Source organism: Hermetia illucens, chromosome 2, assembly GCF_905115235.1.
Source record: "Hermetia illucens chromosome 2, iHerIll2.2.curated.20191125, whole genome shotgun sequence".
Taxonomy (NCBI): Eukaryota; Metazoa; Arthropoda; class Insecta; order Diptera; family Stratiomyidae; genus Hermetia; species Hermetia illucens.
The window spans coordinates 133,847,146-133,868,806 of NC_051850.1; the positions used below are offsets into that span (position 1 = coordinate 133,847,146).

General features: G+C 41.0%; 1 protein-coding gene across 1 annotated transcript; it reads right to left on the reverse strand.

Annotated features, from left to right (window-relative positions):
- Positions 1-740: 740 nt before the first annotated feature.
- Positions 741-21,482, reverse strand: LOC119648703. The gene is made up of 7 exons (XM_038050511.1): positions 21,248-21,482; positions 20,979-21,185; positions 1,886-2,082; positions 1,627-1,825; positions 1,358-1,491; positions 1,138-1,299; positions 741-1,081 (listed from the first exon to the last, which is right to left on the reverse strand). Exons 1-7 carry the CDS (start codon positions 21,326-21,328, stop codon positions 895-897), a joined length of 1,167 nt encoding a protein of 388 aa, XP_037906439.1. The 5' UTR covers positions 21,329-21,482; the 3' UTR covers positions 741-894.
- Positions 21,483-21,661: the final 179 nt, after the last annotated feature.

The window sequence follows — 21,661 nt, forward strand, 5'->3', positions numbered from 1 at the left end:
CGAGTTGCGTCCACTTATCATACAGTCTCGGAGCAAGCAGAAATGATGATTGAAGGATATATTCGGATCGCTCTTCAAGCTGCTGAAAGAACACACACTTTCAGCGCATAGCAGCAAATGGAGGGGGGATCAAGGGGTGTGTGGACTGTACATCTCATCAAAGATGTGCTGCCGTGGTTCAATGGAAAGCACGATGGGGATGAATATTACTTGCTACTCAGCGGTCATGGGTATTTTCTAGTCAACTGAAAACGATAGATGAATACAACTTTGAGACCGTTGATAATTTCTCACGTCTTGGGTCGAAGATCACAACCGATAACACATAGAGGATGACGACGTGCATACCACGACCGTCTGGCAGTAGATAAAATCCAACGCAATAGGGTGTGGTGGATGGGTGAAGATGATCCAGCCCAGAGAGTCTACAATGGTGGAAGAGGGAGACGTGGCAGACAGTGCTTCAAATGAAACGGTAGTGTAAGCTAGAACGCCAGATAGCTTTCATGGATATCGAATTGATGGACCTCTTTGTTGAACTGGGAGGTCGGAATTCCTTATTGAGGCAGGTCTAGGCCGGATATCGGTTATTGTGTCGTTGATGATGATGATGTTATAAATATGTTTGAAAAATATACCAACTACACCAGAATAGAGTAAATTTGAATTAAAAATATTACATAAAAAAATAGTTGAGGTCAAGATCTCTCATTCATAGTCCTCAGTTATCGAAAAAATCATTATAGCTGTTATTAAAATTGTCACATTTTTATTTAGGAGATACTAACAATTTAAGAGTCACAACTTTATACAAAAATAGTCAATGATTAACTTAAAAATGTGTCCAAAAATTTTCTAACTTAGTGAAATTTCGAATATTGGTTACCTCCAATTCTAGTTCAAATTACTATCAAATATTCTGATCAATTGATCACGACATTCGCCTCGACAGTTTTTCATATAATATTGAAATATTTGTAAATAGCGAAACTTTATATCAATATTTGGTGCATAATATAGTAATCTGGTCCCATATGCCAGAAGTATGCCTGGGTAGAACTTGGAGTACGAGTTGATCATGCTGAAAGTAGAGTAAATAACAAATACAATTGCACATATCATCAAGTCGATACATACGCCGATTTTAATCGCGATACCATCAATTGAATTTTTTTTCTAGTGTCTAATTCAATATTTTCCCATGGGACATTTTGATATTTCCCTGTGTAACGAATGAGTAGTACACATAAGATACGTAAGACACGCTCGTGATCACGATGAAAACAGTTCAGAGACGCCCTGAAAGCATTTGAGGTTTTATGGTGGGTAAGTTTTAGTATAAAAGAAGTAATTTTACTTTGTGGCTACGAGAATCAGTGGTTCGAATACTTCAAAATTATTTATAATAAGTAGGAGCTTTTCGGCCATACGTAGTTCTAACCCATCGAAGAGTTCACATCTGTGATTCAGTAAAATTTTTCGGCTAATAAGCTAAGGAAGAAAATCAAAGATTTTGGGTAAATCATCTAATTATATCTGTAAGCAAAGACGTAGGACAACGTTCATGATCAACTCTAACCTCCCAAGATCCTTAATAGTAATAAATAAACTTCCGAAAAAAGTTACCGAACACAAGAATTGGCATTGCCGAACAGTTAAATGTGATATGCATCCTTTAATTGAAAGACGCATTGATGAGTTTCCAGTTAAAAGTGGCATAAGGAGTTCTTTCAATGCCGATCTTCCTAGTTTCGCCGATGACTGAACCATTTGTTCAAGACCTTTCCGAATAAATTCCATCATCTTGTCCGGATTGTCCCAACGTCTGAAACAGATCAACTTTTAGAATTTCGTTCAGACCAACGTTAGGAGAGTTTTTTCTTACGATCCTAATTCTAACAATATCTGAACCATTTTAGCGAACAATTGGTCAACTACGGTTTCATTCATTCGACGATTAATTACGTCTAAACGGAATAATGCTTTTTCGGCCCAAACTTGAAGTAGATTGTATTTCCACATGTAGTTTCGAGAATTCTGATCGATTCTTTTGAGATGTTTTGTAACATTTCTATAAAGATCCTGATGAAGAAAAAAATAGTAATATTCAAATGCAAACCAAATTGACTGAAAAAAATTATAAATATATACATAGATGACTGGAAAGATATTATAAAAGGGGCAACAAACGCTCTTTTCAATCTCAATGGTATAACAAGTCGGAATACCGGAAGCTCGCGCTTCGGGTATAAAGGTTTTGTGTTCATCTTATGTGAGAAACTTCAACGCACATTTTTCTGTCCGTATATAGCTACAAATCCAATATAATCCTTCATATTTTTCCAAACTACGAGACATACCTACATATTACAGCCGTAGATATTACGCTCACCCTAAACAAACAAACTGCCAATTTCCGAATACTGTACACATATATGCACGTATATAAATTGATCGTACCCATATTTCCGATTTACTTCTTATATCTATTTGAATTAGGCACTACCCGCAAAGTTCATTAGCACGCATCTATTATATACTTGCATACACACATGTCTGGCTGACAAATAACTAAAAAACTAAAACAAAATAATTCTCTGCGACCCAATTCATAAGAACTCATTTCGTTGTGGTATTGACGAATTGATATGTGATGATGACGTCATGCAGGTTGTAGAGTGCACGAAATTCACAAAAAATTGTAAAGTTTCACCCCCAATAACTTTGTTAATAATAGTTGGATTTTCTTCAAACTTGACCAAACTGTGCACTATATTCTTCGTTACACTCACGCCAAATTTTGTATTTCTGGGATGAACATAAGGGGGGGTGCCGGGTAAATTTCTAAAATGTGGAAATATACTATTATTAACTTTATTTGTGCAGATATCGGAACCGGATATATTTTGAGGCCTAGATTTCGTAGGGGTGCACCACTGTGATTTTTTCCAGATTTTTCGGTTGGATAGGTTCTGAGAACGAGACCTGTTACACTTTTTGTGGGTCATATTTTCAACCATTACTCCCCTATGTTTCATCTAATATCAAATATTGAACCAGATTCGAAAAGTACTAATTGAGACCTTTCATTTGATACCCTACTTGGCTACATTCTGTGAAAAAAAAATTTGCACCCTCCATTCACATGTACGGAGAGCCCCCCCTGAAACTTAACACAAGATGGCGCCACTTACTGCATGTAAAGGGATCACCAGATTACATACTCTCACCAATTTTCGTGACAATCGGTCTAGCCGTTTCCGAATAAATCGGGTGTGACAGACAGACAGACAGACAGACAGACAGACAGACAGACAGACAGACAGACGGACAGACGGACAGAGGAGTGGCCAGATCTCCCATCAGGCGCGACCCCAGGTGGCGGATAGGGGCATACCTATTGATGTGTAAATATGTGTTCATGCACTTTTCTTTTCTGACTGTGCATGGGCTAGTGTTTGCTCATCTCTGGTGCGTGGACCAAAATGGCTATGGGAAGGACACCCAGAAAATAAAACCAACATGGACGAATTGAGAAGGAGTAAAGTTACGGTGCAGGGGCTCGGAACCCCAGTACCGGCGGCTTTTGGGAGTGAGCAAGCGGGCTCCCGGCCGTCGATATCCCTCGACCGCAGTGCCTCGGTGGTGGACAACTTGGCCACCGTTGCATCTAATACTACAAGTGTTTTAGATTTGGAGAAGGAGGTGTTCAAACGAAGCACGACTCTGCCAAGAACACCAATTGCAAAGGCAAAGAATGATGGACTAAAAGGAGATAGCTGGCCAAAAAAGGCGATTTCGACACCCATCGGATCTGATCAAGAGGTACTCCAGCAGCACCAAATAGATCCATTCAGGAGAAGCTCATCAATTTTACGATCTCCTCCAATATCAAAGCCGGCGAAAGAGAAAGCTCATGGGAGCTCAGCAATTGAAAAATGTGAAGGAGCCAGTAAAAGGAGTAGTCTGGCCAGGACTCACCGAGAACAGAGCCCTGACCCAGAAGAACTACCTTTTATGCAGCTTGGGACTAAAATAGTTGAGCTGTCCGAATTCATCAAGGACAAGCACAACGTACACCAAGCCATCAAGAACATGGTGAGAGCCATCAGGGTGCTTTACAGTAGGTCCCAGGAAGAAGTAACAAAGCCTAAAGAAAAGCCGGACATTCCAGCCTCAACAGTGTCACAGGCGACCCAAGTGACACCAAAGCAGAAGGTCACCGATCCTCGATCAAGTAAGCGAGTGCGAGACAAAGAGGGCGAAGCTTTGGTGAATCAACAGGCACCAAAAAGGAAGAAAGGAGTCTCGACTAGTCCAACAAACGGAACTAAAAGTTCAGAAGGGCCCAAAGTGCCCAAAGTAGGAACGTCGGCTAGCGAAGCGAAACCGAGAGAAAATAAGAGCGGTGGTTGGACTAAGGTCGTGAACAAGAAAAGAGACAAGAAACCAAAGATGCGAATTCGCCCGGAGGCAATTGTAATCTCCAGCAAAGGACATCTAACGTATGCGGAGATACTAAAGAAGGTGAAATCTGACCCCGACCTAAAAGACCTAGGCGGAAATGTCAGCAAAATCCGGAGGACCCAGAAAGGGGATCTCATGTTTGAACTGAAAAAATCCAGCGTGGGGAAAACTGACGGCTTTCGTAACCAAGTTTTAAACTCACTTGGGGAAAATGTCGCGGTTCGTTCCCAAAAACATGAGATCTATATCCAGTGCAAGGATCTCGATGAGGTAACATCCAGAGAAGAGATCTGCACTGCCTTGAAGGAACAATTCAAGTTGGAGGAATTTGGGGAAGCATCTATCGTGAGCCTTAGAAAAGCTTATGGCGGTACTCAAACGGCCACACTGCGACTGCCAGTAGAGTCAGCGCAGAAGTTGTTGGCCGTGGGGAAGGTTCGGATTGGATGGGTTGTTTGCCGACTAAGGGAACAGATCTTTTTAAAAAGGTGCTTCAAATGCCTAATGTTTGGACACTTCGCGAAGGCATGCACTACCGGCATCGATCGGTCCGATCGATGTCGACGGTGTGGGGAAAAAGGACATATTGCCAAGGAGTGCAATAGAGACCCCAAATGCATTCTGTGCGAAGAAAAGGAGGGAAGGGATAACCGGCATATTGCCGGAAGTGGTAAATGCCCAGAATTTAGGAAGGCGTTAACTGCAGTGAAAAAATGAGGTTAATACAAATAAACCTAAATCATTGCAGGGTCGCACAAGATTTGCTTGCGCAGACCACTTACGAATCCGCGATGGAGGTTGCTATCATTAGTGAACCGTACAGAAATCTTGACGGTGGTGTATGGGTCACAGATGCGAGTGGTGGAGCGGCGATATGGGCGTGCGGTCGTCAAGCCATACAATATAGTATGCGTCAGGCGGCTAGTGGCTTTGTGTGGGCGAAAATAAGCGGTATATTCGTATACAGCTGCTACGCTCCACCGAGCCTCACACTTCCTGAGTTTGAAGAATTGTTAGATGATCTTGTCCATGACGCAAGGGGACGAGGTCCAAAGGTGATAGCCGGTGACTTTAATGCGTGGGCTATCGAGTGGGGCAGCAAAGAGACTAACGCAAGGGGGCGGTGCTTATTAGAAGCATTTGCCCAGTTAGATGTAGTTCTGGCCAACGAAGGCAATGTAAACACTTATCGGAAGGGGGGAACTGGTTCAATTGTAGATCTGACTTTTGTCAGCCCTGCGCTGGCACGTGGCATGTCCTGGCAAGTTAGCGAGGACTTCACGTACAGCGACCACCAGGCGATCACCTTTGAACTAAGGACCGAGCCACAAGGCAGGAGACCCGCACCCCGGGAGCCGAAATCCAGAGGAACACCAGGATGGTCTGCAAAAGCGATGGATGAGCCAACATTCATGGAAGTGTGGCTAGACCTGCCTAGCAAAGCCGGCACGTCCACGGATAGAGCTCTCCATGTTACACAAAGCGTCTCCAAGGCATGTGACGCGTCGATGCCTAGGAGATGCTCATTCTACACTAGAAGACCCAATTATTGGTGGAATAGTGAACTTGCCAGTCTTCGATCGATTTGCCACAGAGCCAGACGAACGGCTCAGAGGGCAATAGGTAGGATCGATCAAAGGCAAAAGGAGTATGCCTATAGGGAAGCCCGCAAGAACCTCAAGCTCGCCATCCAGCGGAGTAAGAAGAAATGTTTCAAGGAGCTCTGTTTAGAAGCGGACATAAATCCGTGGGGTAGCGCCTATAAAATCGTGACAGGGCGATTCAGAGGCCGATCATCACCGCAGATCACGTGCCCTATGCTCTTGTTGAAAATAATCCAGGGGTTATTTCCCCAGCAAGAGCGGGGTACTAACACTTTCCAGCGTCCCCTGAATGTGACGCCGTTTCCACCAGTCACCAGGGACGAGCTGCTGGAGATCTGCAGTCGAATAGGCGACAGCAAAGCCCCGGGTCTGGACGGCATACCGAATAAGGCGCTCAAACTTGCCGTCAAATGTAGACCGGATATGTTCGCGGAGCTGTTTGAAGCGTGCATGTCCGAGGGTATCTTTCCAGCGACGTGGAAGCGGCAGAAGCTGGTGTTGCTGCCTAAGGCTGGCAAACCGCCAGGGGAACCGTCCTCCTATAGACCCATATGTCTTCTAGACACTATGGGGAAAATGTTGGAGCGGGTTATTTATAATAGACTACTCCCAGTCGTCGAGAGCCAAGGCGGCCTTTCAGATAGGCAGTATGGGTTCCGCAAAGCCAGATCAACCATTGATGCCATCAAAATGGTTACTGGCTTGGCCGAAAATGCAATTCACGGAAGGGGTTCTACCAGCAAATATTGTGTGGTGGTCACCCTGGATGTGAGGAATGCTTTTAACTCGGCCAATTGGAACCTTATACGAAAGTCTCTGGCGACGATTGGTGTTCCCACCTACCTTGCCACTATCATAGATAGCTATTTGCACGAGCGAACATTGTGGTATAATACCGATGATGGACCCAAGGAGTACATTGTCTCCGCGGGTGTCCCACAGGGCTCTGTACTGGGCCCACTACTGTGGAACATCATGTACAATGATGTGCTTAACCTTCCGGTTCCGGAGGAGGCCACGGTGGTGGGTTACGCCGATGACATAGCACTGGTTGTGGTCGCAAAGCATCTCGAGGATGCTGAGTTGTACTCAAGCGAAGCAATCAGTGCTGTTAAGGCTTGGCTGGAAAGTGCTGGACTGGCACTCGCGGAGGAAAAGACGGAAGCGGTCCTCATCACTAAGCGCCGCAAAAGAAATTACGCCTGCGTCAGAATCGGGGATCGTATCATCACTTCCAAGCCGGCCATCAAATACTTGGGGGTGATGATAGACGGAAAACTCAATTTTAAGCAGCACATAGAGCATACTTGTAAAAAAGCATCCACCACGAGTATGGCTCTCGCAAGGATGATGCCGAACGTAGGAGGACCGCGGCATACTTGCAGGCTGCTCATAGCCAAGGTGGTGAGTTCTATCATGCTGTATGCAGTCCCAGTTTGGGGAAACGCGCTGCAGGTTTTAGGAAATGCATATAAACTGAGTAGGGTTTACAGAAGAACAGCCTTAAGGGTGTGTTCTGCCTTCAGGACCGTCTCAGACGATGCAGCGTTCATCATCTCGGGAATGATGCCAATTGACATCCTGGCAACCGAAATGATGAACATTTATAACACCAGGTCCATCTCTCCCTTATCGCAGGTGAAAAAATCCGAAAGAGAGAGATCCATAAGCAGGTGGCAACAGCGATGGAACCAGTCAGAAAAAGGTCGGTGGACTTACAGGTTGATCCCTTCCATCAGGGAGTGGCTGGAGAGAAAGCATGGGGAGATCAATTATAATCTCACCCAGTTTCTCACCGGCCATGGAGGATACCGTCAATACCTGTACAGGTTTAAATTGGACACCTCGCCTAATTGTCCAAACTGCGACGGGGTCCCGGAAGACCCAGCGCACGTATTCTTCCAATGTCCTAGGTTCGTGGAAGAAAGGAGGAACCTAGAGGAAACTCTAGGTGAAGTGCTATCACCGGAAAATTTTGTCCGGAGAATGGTAGCTTGCCAGGAAGACTGGGATGCGATCAATTTCATGATCGCAGTGATCCAGGGGAAACTGCGAAAAGCAGAAGAAGTGAGGAAGGCGCGGTTACGGACCCCGCGGGAAGACGGAAGGAGACCTAGCTAAAGTAAGCTAACTCCGCCCCGTGATGTAATACCTAAAGGTGGTTCCACGGGGTAGGGGGGGAGTCGGGGGTGGTTTTAGTGGGTAAAAATCCCACACGCTGGTGTGTCCAGACCAGTGTCTTTTGAAGATTTCCACCTCCTCAAAAAAAAAAAAAACAAAAAAAAAAAAAAAAAAAACAAAAAAAAAAAAAAAAAAAAGACGGACAGACAGACACCGTCACCATTCTAATAAGGTTTTGTTTCACACAAAACCTTAAAAATTATATATACTATATATGTAAATACCCCACCACATACCACCAAAGTATGATATGTATGTAAGCTGACATCGCAATAGTTATTATCTTATTATTAATCTTATTATCTGAGAAACTTATGGGCGGCGGCCCGAACTTCGTTCTTTGCTTTATAAATAAAAATAATGCATAAAATGTGTCCATGGTAGATTCAAGATTTATCGGAGAATGTGAGTTACTTCTGAGGGCCATCGGCTATTTAATTCTGCATAAGGCACCAAAATGAGATTTACCGGGCAGCGCGAAATTACCAACCAATTACTCTGAAACGCTAAACCGTTGAAGCGTTAACCGTAATTGTTTCTCTCAACAACAATGAGCATTAAGAATCATGTAGTCCTGTGTAAGCCTTTCACCTAACCATATGATACTTCAGATATTGTCCCTAGATAAAGATGAAACGAGAAAGTATTACATTCCAAGCGATACTGAACGGGACACCTTCAGAGATTTAGTAGAAGAAATTAATGAAATGTTATCAGAGATACTGGAGAAACTGTCAATTAACAACTCTAAAGCAAAATAGAAGAAACACATAAATAAGAACCTAAGATTTAGATAATTTGAATTAAAGATAGTTGAAAACGAAGGCATCTCCTTACCTTCTCTCCAACCATTAATTCTAAAAATACTTCCCGATTAATGGAACATAATATCTTCATCATCAAAAATTCAAAAGTACTAATCGATATCATTCGATTCATTTGGTACCCCACATGGCTACATGCGGTGAAAAAAAAATGTTGCACCTATCTTTTACGTGAATTTGACCCTTTAGGTTCAACGATGTAGTTGACTCTCTACCGAATTTCATGTCAGTAGATGTAACCGTTTCAGAGAAAACTGCGTGTGACAGACAGACCGATAGACAGGCAGTGACTCGATTTTAATAAGGTTTTGTTCGTAGGAAAATCTTCAAAATTGGACGAAAAAGGGCTTAATGCCAATATCACATTCCTTAAAAAAATGTAAGTATCCTCCACCAAAGCTGGTCCTTAGCTCGGGTGAACAGGGAAGAATAAACATTTCTTATTGTTTGAATGGCCGTGAATATTCTTTTTGCCAAAGTCAAGAGCTGCTGCTAAGTTAATAGCTAAATTAGTCATGGAACGCGTCAAGGAGCACTTCGAAAATGTGGTGCGCAAAGAGCAGGCTAGGACGAGAAAGTTGAGAGGTCCAATGTACAATATCCTCTCTTAGTCACTTCCAATACATCGATGACATCTGGTTAAATGGCACTGTATCTGGTTAAATGGCGTTAGAGAAGGAGTAATCGAAACCAACTGAAGGCAAATACAAACAGCAAATCTTTGTACTATAGTACTCCGATTTAAGCTGAGAAGGTTTGCAGTAATAAAGGTATGTTCAGTCTCATGCATGACAGTCAAAGGACGATTTCTATGGATAATTCAATCAAAGGTAAATTCTTTATAGGTAACATTATGATCTCAAAGGGGACGCCTTGTTCGTATTTTTAAAATTTTGCTTCTTTACTGGCAGCACATTGTAAGATCCCCCATCAAATGGCGCATTGAATTTCAAATAATTTGAAGACAATGGGCGTTTTCGACAGTACCGAAAATGATTATACATAGCCAAGGATTCATTCAACTTAATGTATTCCTCCAGCACCACTTTCTCTTTTCTGTCTCCGTATTCGAATTGTTTATTTTGTTTTCCACATTGGTGATAACCATTTTGAAAATTCTGTATTAAAAAATCTGCCATTAGTTCGCGTTTATTTAGGCTCTGTGTGCACACATATAGCCAATGGCGTGTAGTGTTCGCAGCTTCGCAACATTCGCATCATTTCGTTCGCTTTGCCCAACGACAAGCTCACGAAAAACTCATTTCCTAATATGCAACATATGTATTTCCTTCTTCTCCTCCTTAGGTTTCTTCTACACTTCCATTACACTTCTTTCAATTTTCAACTTCCCATTTCGACATTCACTTACTTTAAAATATTAATTTCAAAATGATCATTTTTATTTTCTTTTCGACAATTTCTTTCGCAAAACCCTCTCACATTTTAACTTCTCCCAAAACCTTAAAATCCATTTAAATATTTTCAGTTTTAATACAGAAGCACTCTAATATTTCAAAATGACCATTAACATTTTTTTGTTGATGCTTTCACTACGAATCGCATGGCATGGCCATAGACCGAGTTATCCTGTATATTGGAAATGTTTGTTTAGCGTTTACTTCCAGATGCAGGCGAAATATTATGCATGCGAATGGAAATGCTGAGATATGGCGAAATCCCCTGCAGCTCTGTGAAAATCGTGGGAAATACTATTATAAAATGACCGACCCCGTACATTTCCTAAGTGCAATATCCGATGAGTGTAGATTTTAGCGGACATCATCTGCGTGTCCAATAGCTCAGTTTTAAGCACGAGGCTGTTTATTGTACGGAAGGTCGCGGTTCAAATCTTACTGGCGGCAGTGGAGTTTCTATGGTGACTTGACGTCGGATACCAGTCACAGCTCAAATCAGGGTTAAATCACCGGCGAGCGCAATGCAGACCACATTGCCTCCTGTAGTGTACCGTTACGGTCTTGAATGAAGTGCTCTAATACCCTTAAATTCCCTCATCCAATTGGATTGTCACACAAACGATTATTATTATTATTTATCATCTGTTGAGGAAACCGTTATCCACATTTCCCGGCAGGAAGCGAAAAAACCAAACAGAAAATGATGGCATCGAACTTATAATCCTTCTGTGTCTACTCCTAAAATCCATTCTGCTTCACACGCATTCTATTTCAAGTTCTTTAATTGTGTCGAAATACTCGATTATCATGGTCTCGCCGATATCGTTCCAGGCCTTTCGAGGTCCGCAAACACACAGTCCTAGTTCTAAAATGGGAGTTACTTGCAAAAGAATGTCTGAAGAAAGACCATGCATGAATTATTGTTCTAAATTATCGAAGTTCATTGGATATTCTAAGAATCCTAAGAATGTATGATCAAAAGATGCTCGAGACCTAGTGACTACCTTAACAGTTGTGGTTGTTTCCAGTCGGTGTCCGTTTTTAACAAGTGATTTCGAAAGACTGCTTTGTTGTAATTCTGCGTAATTGTATCTTAAATAGAGTGACAAACTATTTTGTTTGGTTTTCTAGCGAGATTTCGATATTTTTCTGAAATTGTGGATTTAGACAAGAACACCCTCCCAGGCCATGCAGATCGAGATCGTCGAAGAGAATCTTCTACGATCTCATCTGTTCCCGCAAATCCTCGTATCCCTCCAGGCCCGTAACCTTCTTTTCGACCCCGACGGTAGAGTAATCTTCTACAACGGTAACTACTCCCCATCCCAGTTTACAAAACCTACCCATCCTTAGCGCCACTCCTAGCTTCCTTTCCCAAACCCCTCCCGCATGCCCCCCATCCCAGCCCGCATCCTAGTTCCTTCCCCGCCCGCCCGCTTTTAAAAAAAAATTTCAACTAATGGAGGTTTTTTTCGACTTTTCCTCCAAATATAATTTTACATTTTTGTGTACATATTTACTCTTTAGTGATAAGTTAATTTAAGCTATAGATTGTACCTTAGATTAAGCGTAGCTGTTAAGGTAGTACATAAGTTAGGTTAATTTAGAATTGTAATTTTATAGGTGAATAAAAAATTGTTGTTTTTCGTTTTAGACAAGAAGACATTGAAGTGACTTTTTTTTTGTTTCATTCTTTCTCCTAATATTTTCTTTTCCTTTCTTTTATTTATAGTTTGTTTCTCTTATAACTTTTCCTTAAATTTACTATTTTTCTTGCTCTTAAAATTTTGTTGTTGTTGTTTTGTCTGTCTGCCCGTTTGCCTGTCACACGCACTCTTTTCAGGAACGACTATACTGATTGGCACAACCTTTCCACCAACTTTTAACCCCCATATATGTGGTAAATTACATTGCTGCACGTTAAACTTAAGGAACTATGAACCCCTATATATGTGGTAAATTACAGTGTTGCACGTTGAACTTAAGAGGGAGGGGGGGATCCCATAACTAGAAGAGGAGAGTAATTTTTTTTCACGGAATATACTTATGTAGGGTATCAAATCAGTTTCTCATTCTGCTTCGATTAGAACATGCGGCTTTCGCTGTTATAATTCGTAGCCATTATAGGTTTATCAACATTAGGTGTGATGATAACGAAACTAAAGTCTCGTTGAAAATGAAATGTTTAAAACAAAAATAATACGCAAAAAGAGCCTCTCTGTTCATTTTTATTATATAACAAATATTTTAATAATCTGGTGATCTTTCAGGACGATTAATAGTTCGAAAATAGGGTTTCTCATGCAGCCAATGAGCTTTTGCGTAATTTAGAGCTCCGTAGTATTGCAGACTGCTATTATTGCTATTATCCTGAGCTTAGTTATGTCAATGCGTTAAAAACGCGGCAAACGATAATTGGCCAAAGGTTCTTCATTAGGTTTCTGCCTGGCAACAATTAGAGCAAGCAGGCCTGACGAGAGGCGGGTCGAAAGGGGGGATTCCCCTGGAGTCCGAAGTTTTCTCGGGGTCCGGAATAGAAATTTCAACTGGAAAAAACGGGTAATATGAACCCCACATAATTTCCACTCCACAACCGTATAATTTTCACCTCTGGGCTCATTTCTCTCCATAATTCTCACCCACCTTCGGTTTTTGTCTCTACGGTCCTGACAGCAAGGCAAAAGAATTTCAGTGACTAGTTACAGTTTGACGACTAGTTATAGTTTTACAACTTGACTGTCTTCTTGGAGTATGAATTGCTTTCGAGGAAAATAACAAAGCCCTCAAACTCTTCAAAGGACCATAAAACGATAAAATAAATCGCTTCAAGATACAATGTTAAATTTTTTAAATATGTAATATTATTATATAGAATGGAAATAACACAAAGGGTCGAATCGATTAGACTCCACTAGTTGCATCCTCGAACGAAAAAAAAAATCCGCGGTCCCTCTGTAATTATCGTAGAAAATACTACGAATTCATTTTATAATTCAGAAACATTCTAATATTGAAAAATAAAAATATACATCCCATTCTCATATTAAATCATAACTAAATTCATAATCTTCATTTATTTGATTTAATATTTAATGTTTTATACATTTTTGTAGTGACAATGCAGTCAACTTGTGGTTTACAATACTAATCCGCGCATGGAATAAGAATTATGAGTGCAATAAAAGATCGTAGAACACAAGTTTGTAATTGCAATGTGCTATAGTAATAAAACATGACAAACTAGGAAACAAGTTGATTTAATCCAGTTTCTCGATTACATATAATCAAATAAAATTATTCGTTGTCTTAATAAATCAGCAACATAGTATGCAGTCAACATTAGTGACCTTATACACATAAGTATGAATCCTAAGAAATCCTCAGAATGTATTCAAACTACTTTGTAAACAATGATAACTACTTCAAGTTTAACTTATTGTTGCACTTTGTTGCAAGCAGCATTTTTTCCCCTGCTTTAATCCTATTTGGAATAGATGACCTCCCCAACCCCAACCAAATCCAACTATCTCATATCAATTCTAATATTTCCAACTGTTTTTGGTAATTATTTCAATTACTTTTTCCATTGAATGATCTACCTTTCTAAATTTTGTGTAATACAAAACGATATTAAAATTGGTTTACTGTCTGTCTGTCACACGAATTTTTCTCAGAAACGGTTGACCTCAAATTTAGTGGGAACGGTGGACGCCCATGCATACATTGAATACCGTCATTCTACGTCGAATGTAAGGGGGTCTCCAAACATGCGAAACGGGGATGCAAAAATTTTTTCACCGGATATGATCACGTGGCATACCCTCCATACCGATATTTATTTAAATCAAATCAGCATATTAGCATAATTTTTAATAATTGACGGTAAACCAAAGCGTCAAATTTCGATTACAAATACGACATTTCTTTTTCCCCAATCCAATATATCTCCCTTTCATTAACAATTTCGCTTCATGCTGCTTTTTCGGTTAATCCATTACGGGAACCTCTTCGATATGCACTGAAACCTGGTTTCAGACGAAATTCCGCCTATTGAGACTATGGTGTCTTGGGGTAATATAGGGCAACGCAGTTGAGAGTTCCTCCGATTCGGAAAAGGAAGTCGAAGACAAACTTCCTGAAAGCAGACTGCAAAAAATATGGATAATTTTGCATATATATAAGGCATCTCTAGTCTGCTTATAACTGATCAATTATCTAATTGAAGAGGTTGGCCATTGGTTTTTAATTCGCAATATGGATAAGTAAACTACGAGCACATCGCCAAGGGAATCAAAGCAAAAGTTTGATGGCTTTTCTTGCCTCCTGTCCAAAACGTTAGTTCAGTGAAAACAAAACTTTATTAAAATCAGTTTTTTTTTTATAGAGAGGAGACCAAAGGCAAATAAATTTTGGAAGTTTTTTGTAAACTGAATCCACCATGAGCAATCTTCTGCTAAGTTTGTGGATCGATTCTGAGAACTAAAAAGAATTAAACCATTTATTGGAAAAAAATTAGAAAATGGTAAAAATAAATAATAGTTATAAGGAGGTATAGCTGAGTGTGTGGTAAAACCTGCATTTACAACTCTTTTTAGTTTCGATTCTTTAATTCGCTGAGCAACAATTACGAGAAAAATATAAACAATTTTGATGAAATATAAACGTGTGTCCTCAAATAATTAAATGCAAAAATTTTCAAAAGCGGGATCAACTTCATTTTTAGGGACACTCACCTTTTACGATATCGACTGTAATTTTAATTTAATTTTGTAATTTTCATCTACGTAATGTTAATAGGTTTATTCTTCTATTAAGCGCGAATAGCACCAGCCCGTAAAGGCAATAAGGTAGCGGATGAGTTGGCCACGAAGGGAACAGATATTGCCACTAAATGGACCAGAACTCTTTTGTGGAATCTGACAGGCTCATGAGTGTGGCACTAAGGAAATTCGAGAACCGATTGAGGGAGCTAAACTCACGAGTAATGAAACAGTTATAATAAACCTGGGGGAGCGTTTAAAACCAGTATTTCGAAATGGTCAGAGTGTCCGGATACCCGACTGGTAAGAGCACAAAGCAGTTAGTTATACGAAAGGTTGCGATTCAAATCAAATCAATCAATCAGCTGTGAATGAGTACCTGAGTCAAATCAGGGTAATAATCTTGGGCGAGTGCCATGCTGACCACATTGCCTCCTACAGGGTACTGTAATCCTGTAGTGTACCGTTACGGTCTTGAGTGAAGTGCTTTAACACACTTCAAGGGTCTGATCTAATTGGATTGTTGCACCAACAATTATTATTGCCTGGCCTTACCATCCAACGTCACTTAGCTGAATATTTTCATTCTCGACCAACGGCTGAACAGATCATCACGAAAATTAGTAAGAGTGTGTGGTCTGTTGTTCCCTTTACATACAGTAAGTGGCGCTATTTTGTGTTAAGTTTAAGGGGGAGCTCCCCATACATGTGAGTGGAGGGTGCAATTTTTTGCATAAAATGTGGCCATGTATCAAATGAAAAAGCTCAATTAGTACTTTTCGAACCTGGCCCCATATTGGATATCAGGGGAAACATAAGGGGAGGGCTCAAAATATGACCCCAAAAAGTAAACAGGTCTCGTTCTTCTTCTATTCAACCAAAAAATCTAAAAAATCACAGTGGTGTATCTAAACGAAATCTAGGCCTCAAAATATATCCCGTTCCGATATCTGTACAAATAAAGTTAATAATATGATATTACACTATTTTAGAAATTTAGTCGGAAACCCTCCCTAAATTCGTGCTAGAACTACAAAATTTGGCACTTGCATAAGGAATAACATAAGGCATAGCTTTTGGAAGTTTGAAGAAAATCCAACTATTATTAACAAAGTTATAGAAGGTGAAACTTTTACATTTTGTATGAATGTCGTGCATTCTAAAACGTGTATGACGTCACCATAACATGTCAATTCGTCAAAACCACAACAAAATGAGCTCACTTGAATTGGACGTCGCATTTCGTTTTAGTTTTTTAGCCATTTATATATCAATATCAATTACCCCAGGCAGATATATATATGTAGTTTTATGGAATGTATATGTAAATGAAGCTTTGGGGGAGTGCCTAATTCAGATAGACATATTTGTACGTTAAACCAGCGTACTTCATAAGTACATATGTATGCTTTTGGGCAGGGAGTAAATCGAAAATATGTGTACGATCAATTTATATACATACTTGCATATACACATAAGCATAGTATTCGGTAATAGGTAATGTTTGTTTGTTTAGAGTGAGTATAATATCTACGTCTGTAATATGTACGTATTTCTTATAGTTTGAAAAAAATATGAATTAATATTAATATAATAATTTTTAGCCGTATACGAATGGACAAATGTGCGTAGGAAGTTTCTCACATAAGATGAACACAAAACCTTTATACCTAAAGCGCCAGCTTCTGGTATTCCGGCTTGTTGTATTTATGAGTTTGTTGAAATAAATTAACTTAGCATAAATTTCCCGACATTTAAATAACAAGAGATATCTATCTATCGGAGTGTTATCTTTTCAAAGCTAGCAATGAAGCTTCGTTCGCATTTTCGCGATCGGTAATTGTTTTCCCTACCAATTTCGTCATACTCCAGAACTCCTTGTCTTCACGCTCGCCACAGCATTTCCCTAAAGAAAACCTGAAAGCTGAAAACTCACAACGCGAATCCGAACAAAGAAAAACCCAACTTTCTTCCTCAGGCTCAGTCATCCTTCATCAAACCGGCCTCTACCCAACAACGAAAATCCTCGCAATATCTCAGCACTTGTATACATAACATTTTGTCTTAACTAGAAACAAATTCTAGCATAATCAGGTCTATGGCCCAGCCATGCAATGCACGGTGAAAGCAACAACAAAAGGAAAACGTTAATGACCATTTTGGCATATTAGAAAATTTCCATATTCCACAGGAATTCGGACAGAGTGCCCTTCAGATCACCAACTCGTTGAGTTGCAGAGTTTTTTTGCAGAATTCCTAAGTACTTGTAGAAGTCCAGTACCAGTATACAACTTGATGTGATCTAAGTATATCAAGTGTGTCAGCTCGCACTTAGCACGTACACCAGATGAGATTTAAAATAACACTCTCTAGTATCATTCAGTTGTTATAAAAAGGGTTTCAATGCCATACAGAACCAAAGAGGACTCAATGAATGGACTCTGAAGTGATGAATGCACTGTCAAGGTGGTATGCCACCCCTCCACGACTACCGGCAAAAACTTTATTAGTTTGGGTTCAATGCGATCAGATGTAGCACATCGATTAGTCAGGTGTGCGGGATGCTATCAAAAGTTTGAAGGAAGGCGGATGTAGGATGTAGGAACTAAAAAGGTTTCTTTAGCTTCGAGTTGTCTGTTCTAAACCTACCGAATCGATAATGAGTTGCTCTTTGCAACCCCTCAGCAAACGTTCTGCTGGGCTTGAGGTGTACATTGACCCTTCCACTAATAACGGACGTTATTAACTTGTAAAGGATTGGTAAGAAAGTAATCGGCCTTGTGTCTGGGCAGTTCTACACCTTGCCCTGTTAAGGGACAAGATAGGTAACTCCTGCAGAAAGGAAAGGAAATTCCTCCGGCCGACTAATAAGCTGGTTTATGTTGTGCGCTAACAGACTGTGCATACTGGTAAACTTTTTATGCCAGAAATTATGCACCCGATTCAGACCAGAGACCCTCCAGTTCTTCGAGTTGTTTATTGAATTTATTTGATTCTTATTTGAAACCGTTGGAGAAATTAAGCCTACTACGTATATTCGTATTGATATCGGCAGAATTCAAATCAAATTCCTTTTTTGTACGAAAGTGCGCCCTGTGAGTAGGAGCTTAGATGCACTCAATACTTTCTCTACTTTTCGTAAGAGGCGACTAAAAGGGATAGAAATTTGCGGGCTAGCAACCTTCAAATTTTGAAACCTTATTGCTATCGAAACGTCAATAACGTCTCGTATACGGACTGACCTCACAGCAACGACCCTTCGCTATCGATATATTGGTTTCTGGAATGTGCGCACGCTCCTCGACAACGATAGCGAAGGTCCTTAGAATGTGCCCTTTCTCCAGCTTGAGCGGGAACTCCAGCGATATAAACTGGATATTTTGCACCTAAGCGAAGTAAGATGGTAGGAGTCTGGAGAGCAATTCTCTTGCTCTGGCGGTAATGTGCTTTTGTACTCTGAAAAGCCAAATCATAGCAGACGGGAATCCGATGTCGGGTTGTTTTTGACGGCTACTGCAAGACGCGCTCTCTGGACTTGGGAACCTGGCAAACTTCTAACTGCTAAATTTCAGTGCAGGTTAAGGAGCATAACAATAGTACAATGCTGTGCACCAACGGGGACTTCTGATGTAGTGAAGGAAGATGCTGTGAGCAATTAAACGCGGTTCAGGGGAAGCTTCTTAAATGTGATATTGTGATCGTAATGGCAAGATGGGATCTGACAACACCTTGCTCGGACATGTGATGGGGAAGCACGGTCGTGGCGACCATAACGATAATGGTGGGAGGTTCGTGGATTTCTGGAACTTCCACCGCATCGTCATTGGTGGCACACTGTTTGAGCACAGAGCTTGCTATAAGGTCGACGCCGTACGGGTAATCAGATCGACCACTTTACGATCAGCAGTAAATTTAGGAGTATACTTCTAGATGTGCGTAACAAGAAAGCCGATGGCATCGGCCTGATGGTGGCTTACGTTCGCTTGCGTGTTCCGTTCCCCAGTTCTCGCAGGGTTGGGAAGCTACGGGCCACGGCTGAATGTAGTCTACTGACCGCTGCAAGTGATTTCAGAGCTCCTGTGAAGCACTTTAACGGTCGATTTCTCACCCACGATGATGAGCAACTGAAGAGATTGAAAGAACACTTCACCGTATTACATCCGATGAGGTTCCTCGTCTTGTGGATAAAATGAGTAGTCACCGTAACATGCGGATACGGACTGCTCCTCCAAGCAGAAGAGAAATCATTTCGGCTATCAATGTACTCAAACGGAGTAAAGCCGCTCGGCTTGACGGTCTCCCCGCAGAGTTATTTATCGCTGCACCTGCAGTTACTGTAGATCTGCTGCTTTTACTCGTACGGGAGTCTTAAGAATCCGAGACTTTTCCAAAAAAGGGCACCTGTTTTGAGTGTGATAATTGGAGAGGAATCTCCGTGCTCCCTGCCGTCGCAAAGATAATAGCTAAAATAATCCTGGATGTCTTCGTCTCTATCTTGACCGACAAATTGCAGGCTGGTTTCCGCTTCGGATCCTCCTGCATCGACTACATCAACACCCTACGGGAGTCCGGAGAAACTAATAGCTATTATCAGAGCGACATATGATGGCACAAAATGTAACGTGTTGCGCCAAAGTAAAATCGCAGAGGATTTTGACCGTGACGTTCTTCATGCTGCCCTGTCCGGAGGACGTGGAGGAATTAAATGAACGATGACATCTTTCTTCAAACACCTCGACTACGCTAACGACATCTGTTTGCCTTCTCACCGGGTCATGGACATTGGCAAAATGGCTCTGGATTTGGAAAGAGAGGCAAGTAGAGCCGGACTGAAGATAAACACAATAAAAATGAAGGTGCTTTATCTGGCGGGTTATCGCACTTTCCCTATCTGCATTAATGGGCAGAGCATCGAGGAGGTCTATTAATTTGTATGTTGGGGAGGTGTGGTATCTGCCGGTGGGGGTATTGCTTTCGCTGCCCTGTCTAAAACCTAGAAATGCAGTTATCTCAACACTAAAGGTAAGATTGTTCTCTGCTAGCATTCTTTCTGTGTTGCTATATGGGAGTAGCGACGTATCATCGGAGTACGCTGGCCTGACACTATTTCAAAGCAACAACTTGGTCGGCACATAGGCTTGGCACTCGTATGCGATGTGATAGAAAACCGGATGTGACAGCGGATTTATCACATATTATGGAGGGGCGACAATTGCATTGCGGGTTATGCCATGCAGTGGAATCCACTCTCCCAAGATGGCCGACGAGTGGGTCGCCCCAAGAGCACTTGGTGCAGAACAGTAGAAGTAGAGTGCGAGCGTCTCGGGAAGCTGTGGGGGAGCTGAAGCGCATTTCAGGTAGCCGCGGGCGATGGCGCTTAGTTGTGGTTGACGCGCTATACCCCACCAAGGGAAAGGGGGCCAACCATATATCTCAACAAAAAAAAATTCTCTTCACAAAAAGCCTAAAATTGTACTTCAAAAAGCATAGCAGAATCATCAGTTCATTGTAACCGTAACTTAGAATATTGATTTTTATCGCTCCTAAATATTCTGGAGAAACAGTCTTAACAGTCTTAAATATGAAGGAATTAGAAGGCATAATTTGCAGTGGATGGATCAAGACTTGGAATGCAGTGGAATAAACTTTCTCAAGAATAATAAATTGGGTACTCCAGTGAAAAGTTAAGGAGGGACATTTTGTCAAAATATATGCAATTGAACTCACAAAAAAGTTGTCTGCATATTTTCGTTCTACGTGCCCAAAAGTTTCTATCCAGTTTCTTAATATCTCCGTTGCGGTGCAAGTCGCTAAGACCGGAACAACTACTGAATTTTCCATTTTTCCGATTTCATTTAATTCTGCCCAAAGGTTGTAATACTCCACAATGTAGTCAGTATCATGTGAAAAGCTTGTAAAATAGTAGAAAATGCTCTGTGGAAAACGAAGAAAGAAATAGGATTTAGTAAAAAAATTATATTTTCAATTTTTTTCACCGTCAAATGATCTTCGAGGAAAGCTTCATCGAAATTCCGACTAATCGGTTCGCATTTTGGTGGAAATTTGATATCTGCCATTGTTGCAGCGTTTGTATTCAGGTGTTAAAATAAAAACTCTTCAAAAGTGATGAAAAATATATATTATGTAAGTTATTCTGAATATGCCCGAAGTTTTCTCACAGAGAGGAAAAAATTAAATGATTAATTCGTTTTCGGATACGGATATAGGCTTTGAACGTCAGTATAAGTCAGAGCCAGTATAAGTTTAAGTAGAAGAGTATTGATTCAATTAAGACCGTGACATTCAACTCTGTAAACAATTTCTCTTTCAGCCAGGCTGTTTGGAATGCTGTACTTCCCCCAAAAATCTCTAGTTTTGTGTTAATGAAAACGCCTTCGAATTGTTTCATA

What these genes read in the sequence shown, in the direction of transcription:
- LOC119648703 (XM_038050511.1), bottom strand. Translation starts at nt 21,328, where the DNA reads ATGGCAGATATCAAATTTCCACCAAAATGCGAACCGATTAGTCGGAAT. An exon ending in TCCTCGAAGATCATTTGACG is followed by an intron (nt 21,186 to 21,247) that starts GTGAAAAAAATT and finishes CGTTTTCCACAG; the next exon opens with AGCATTTTCTACTATTTTAC. An exon ending in CTGATTCTCGTAGCCACAAA is followed by an intron (nt 1,300 to 1,357) that starts GTAAAATTACTT and finishes AAATGCTTTCAG; the next exon opens with GGCGTCTCTGAACTGTTTTC.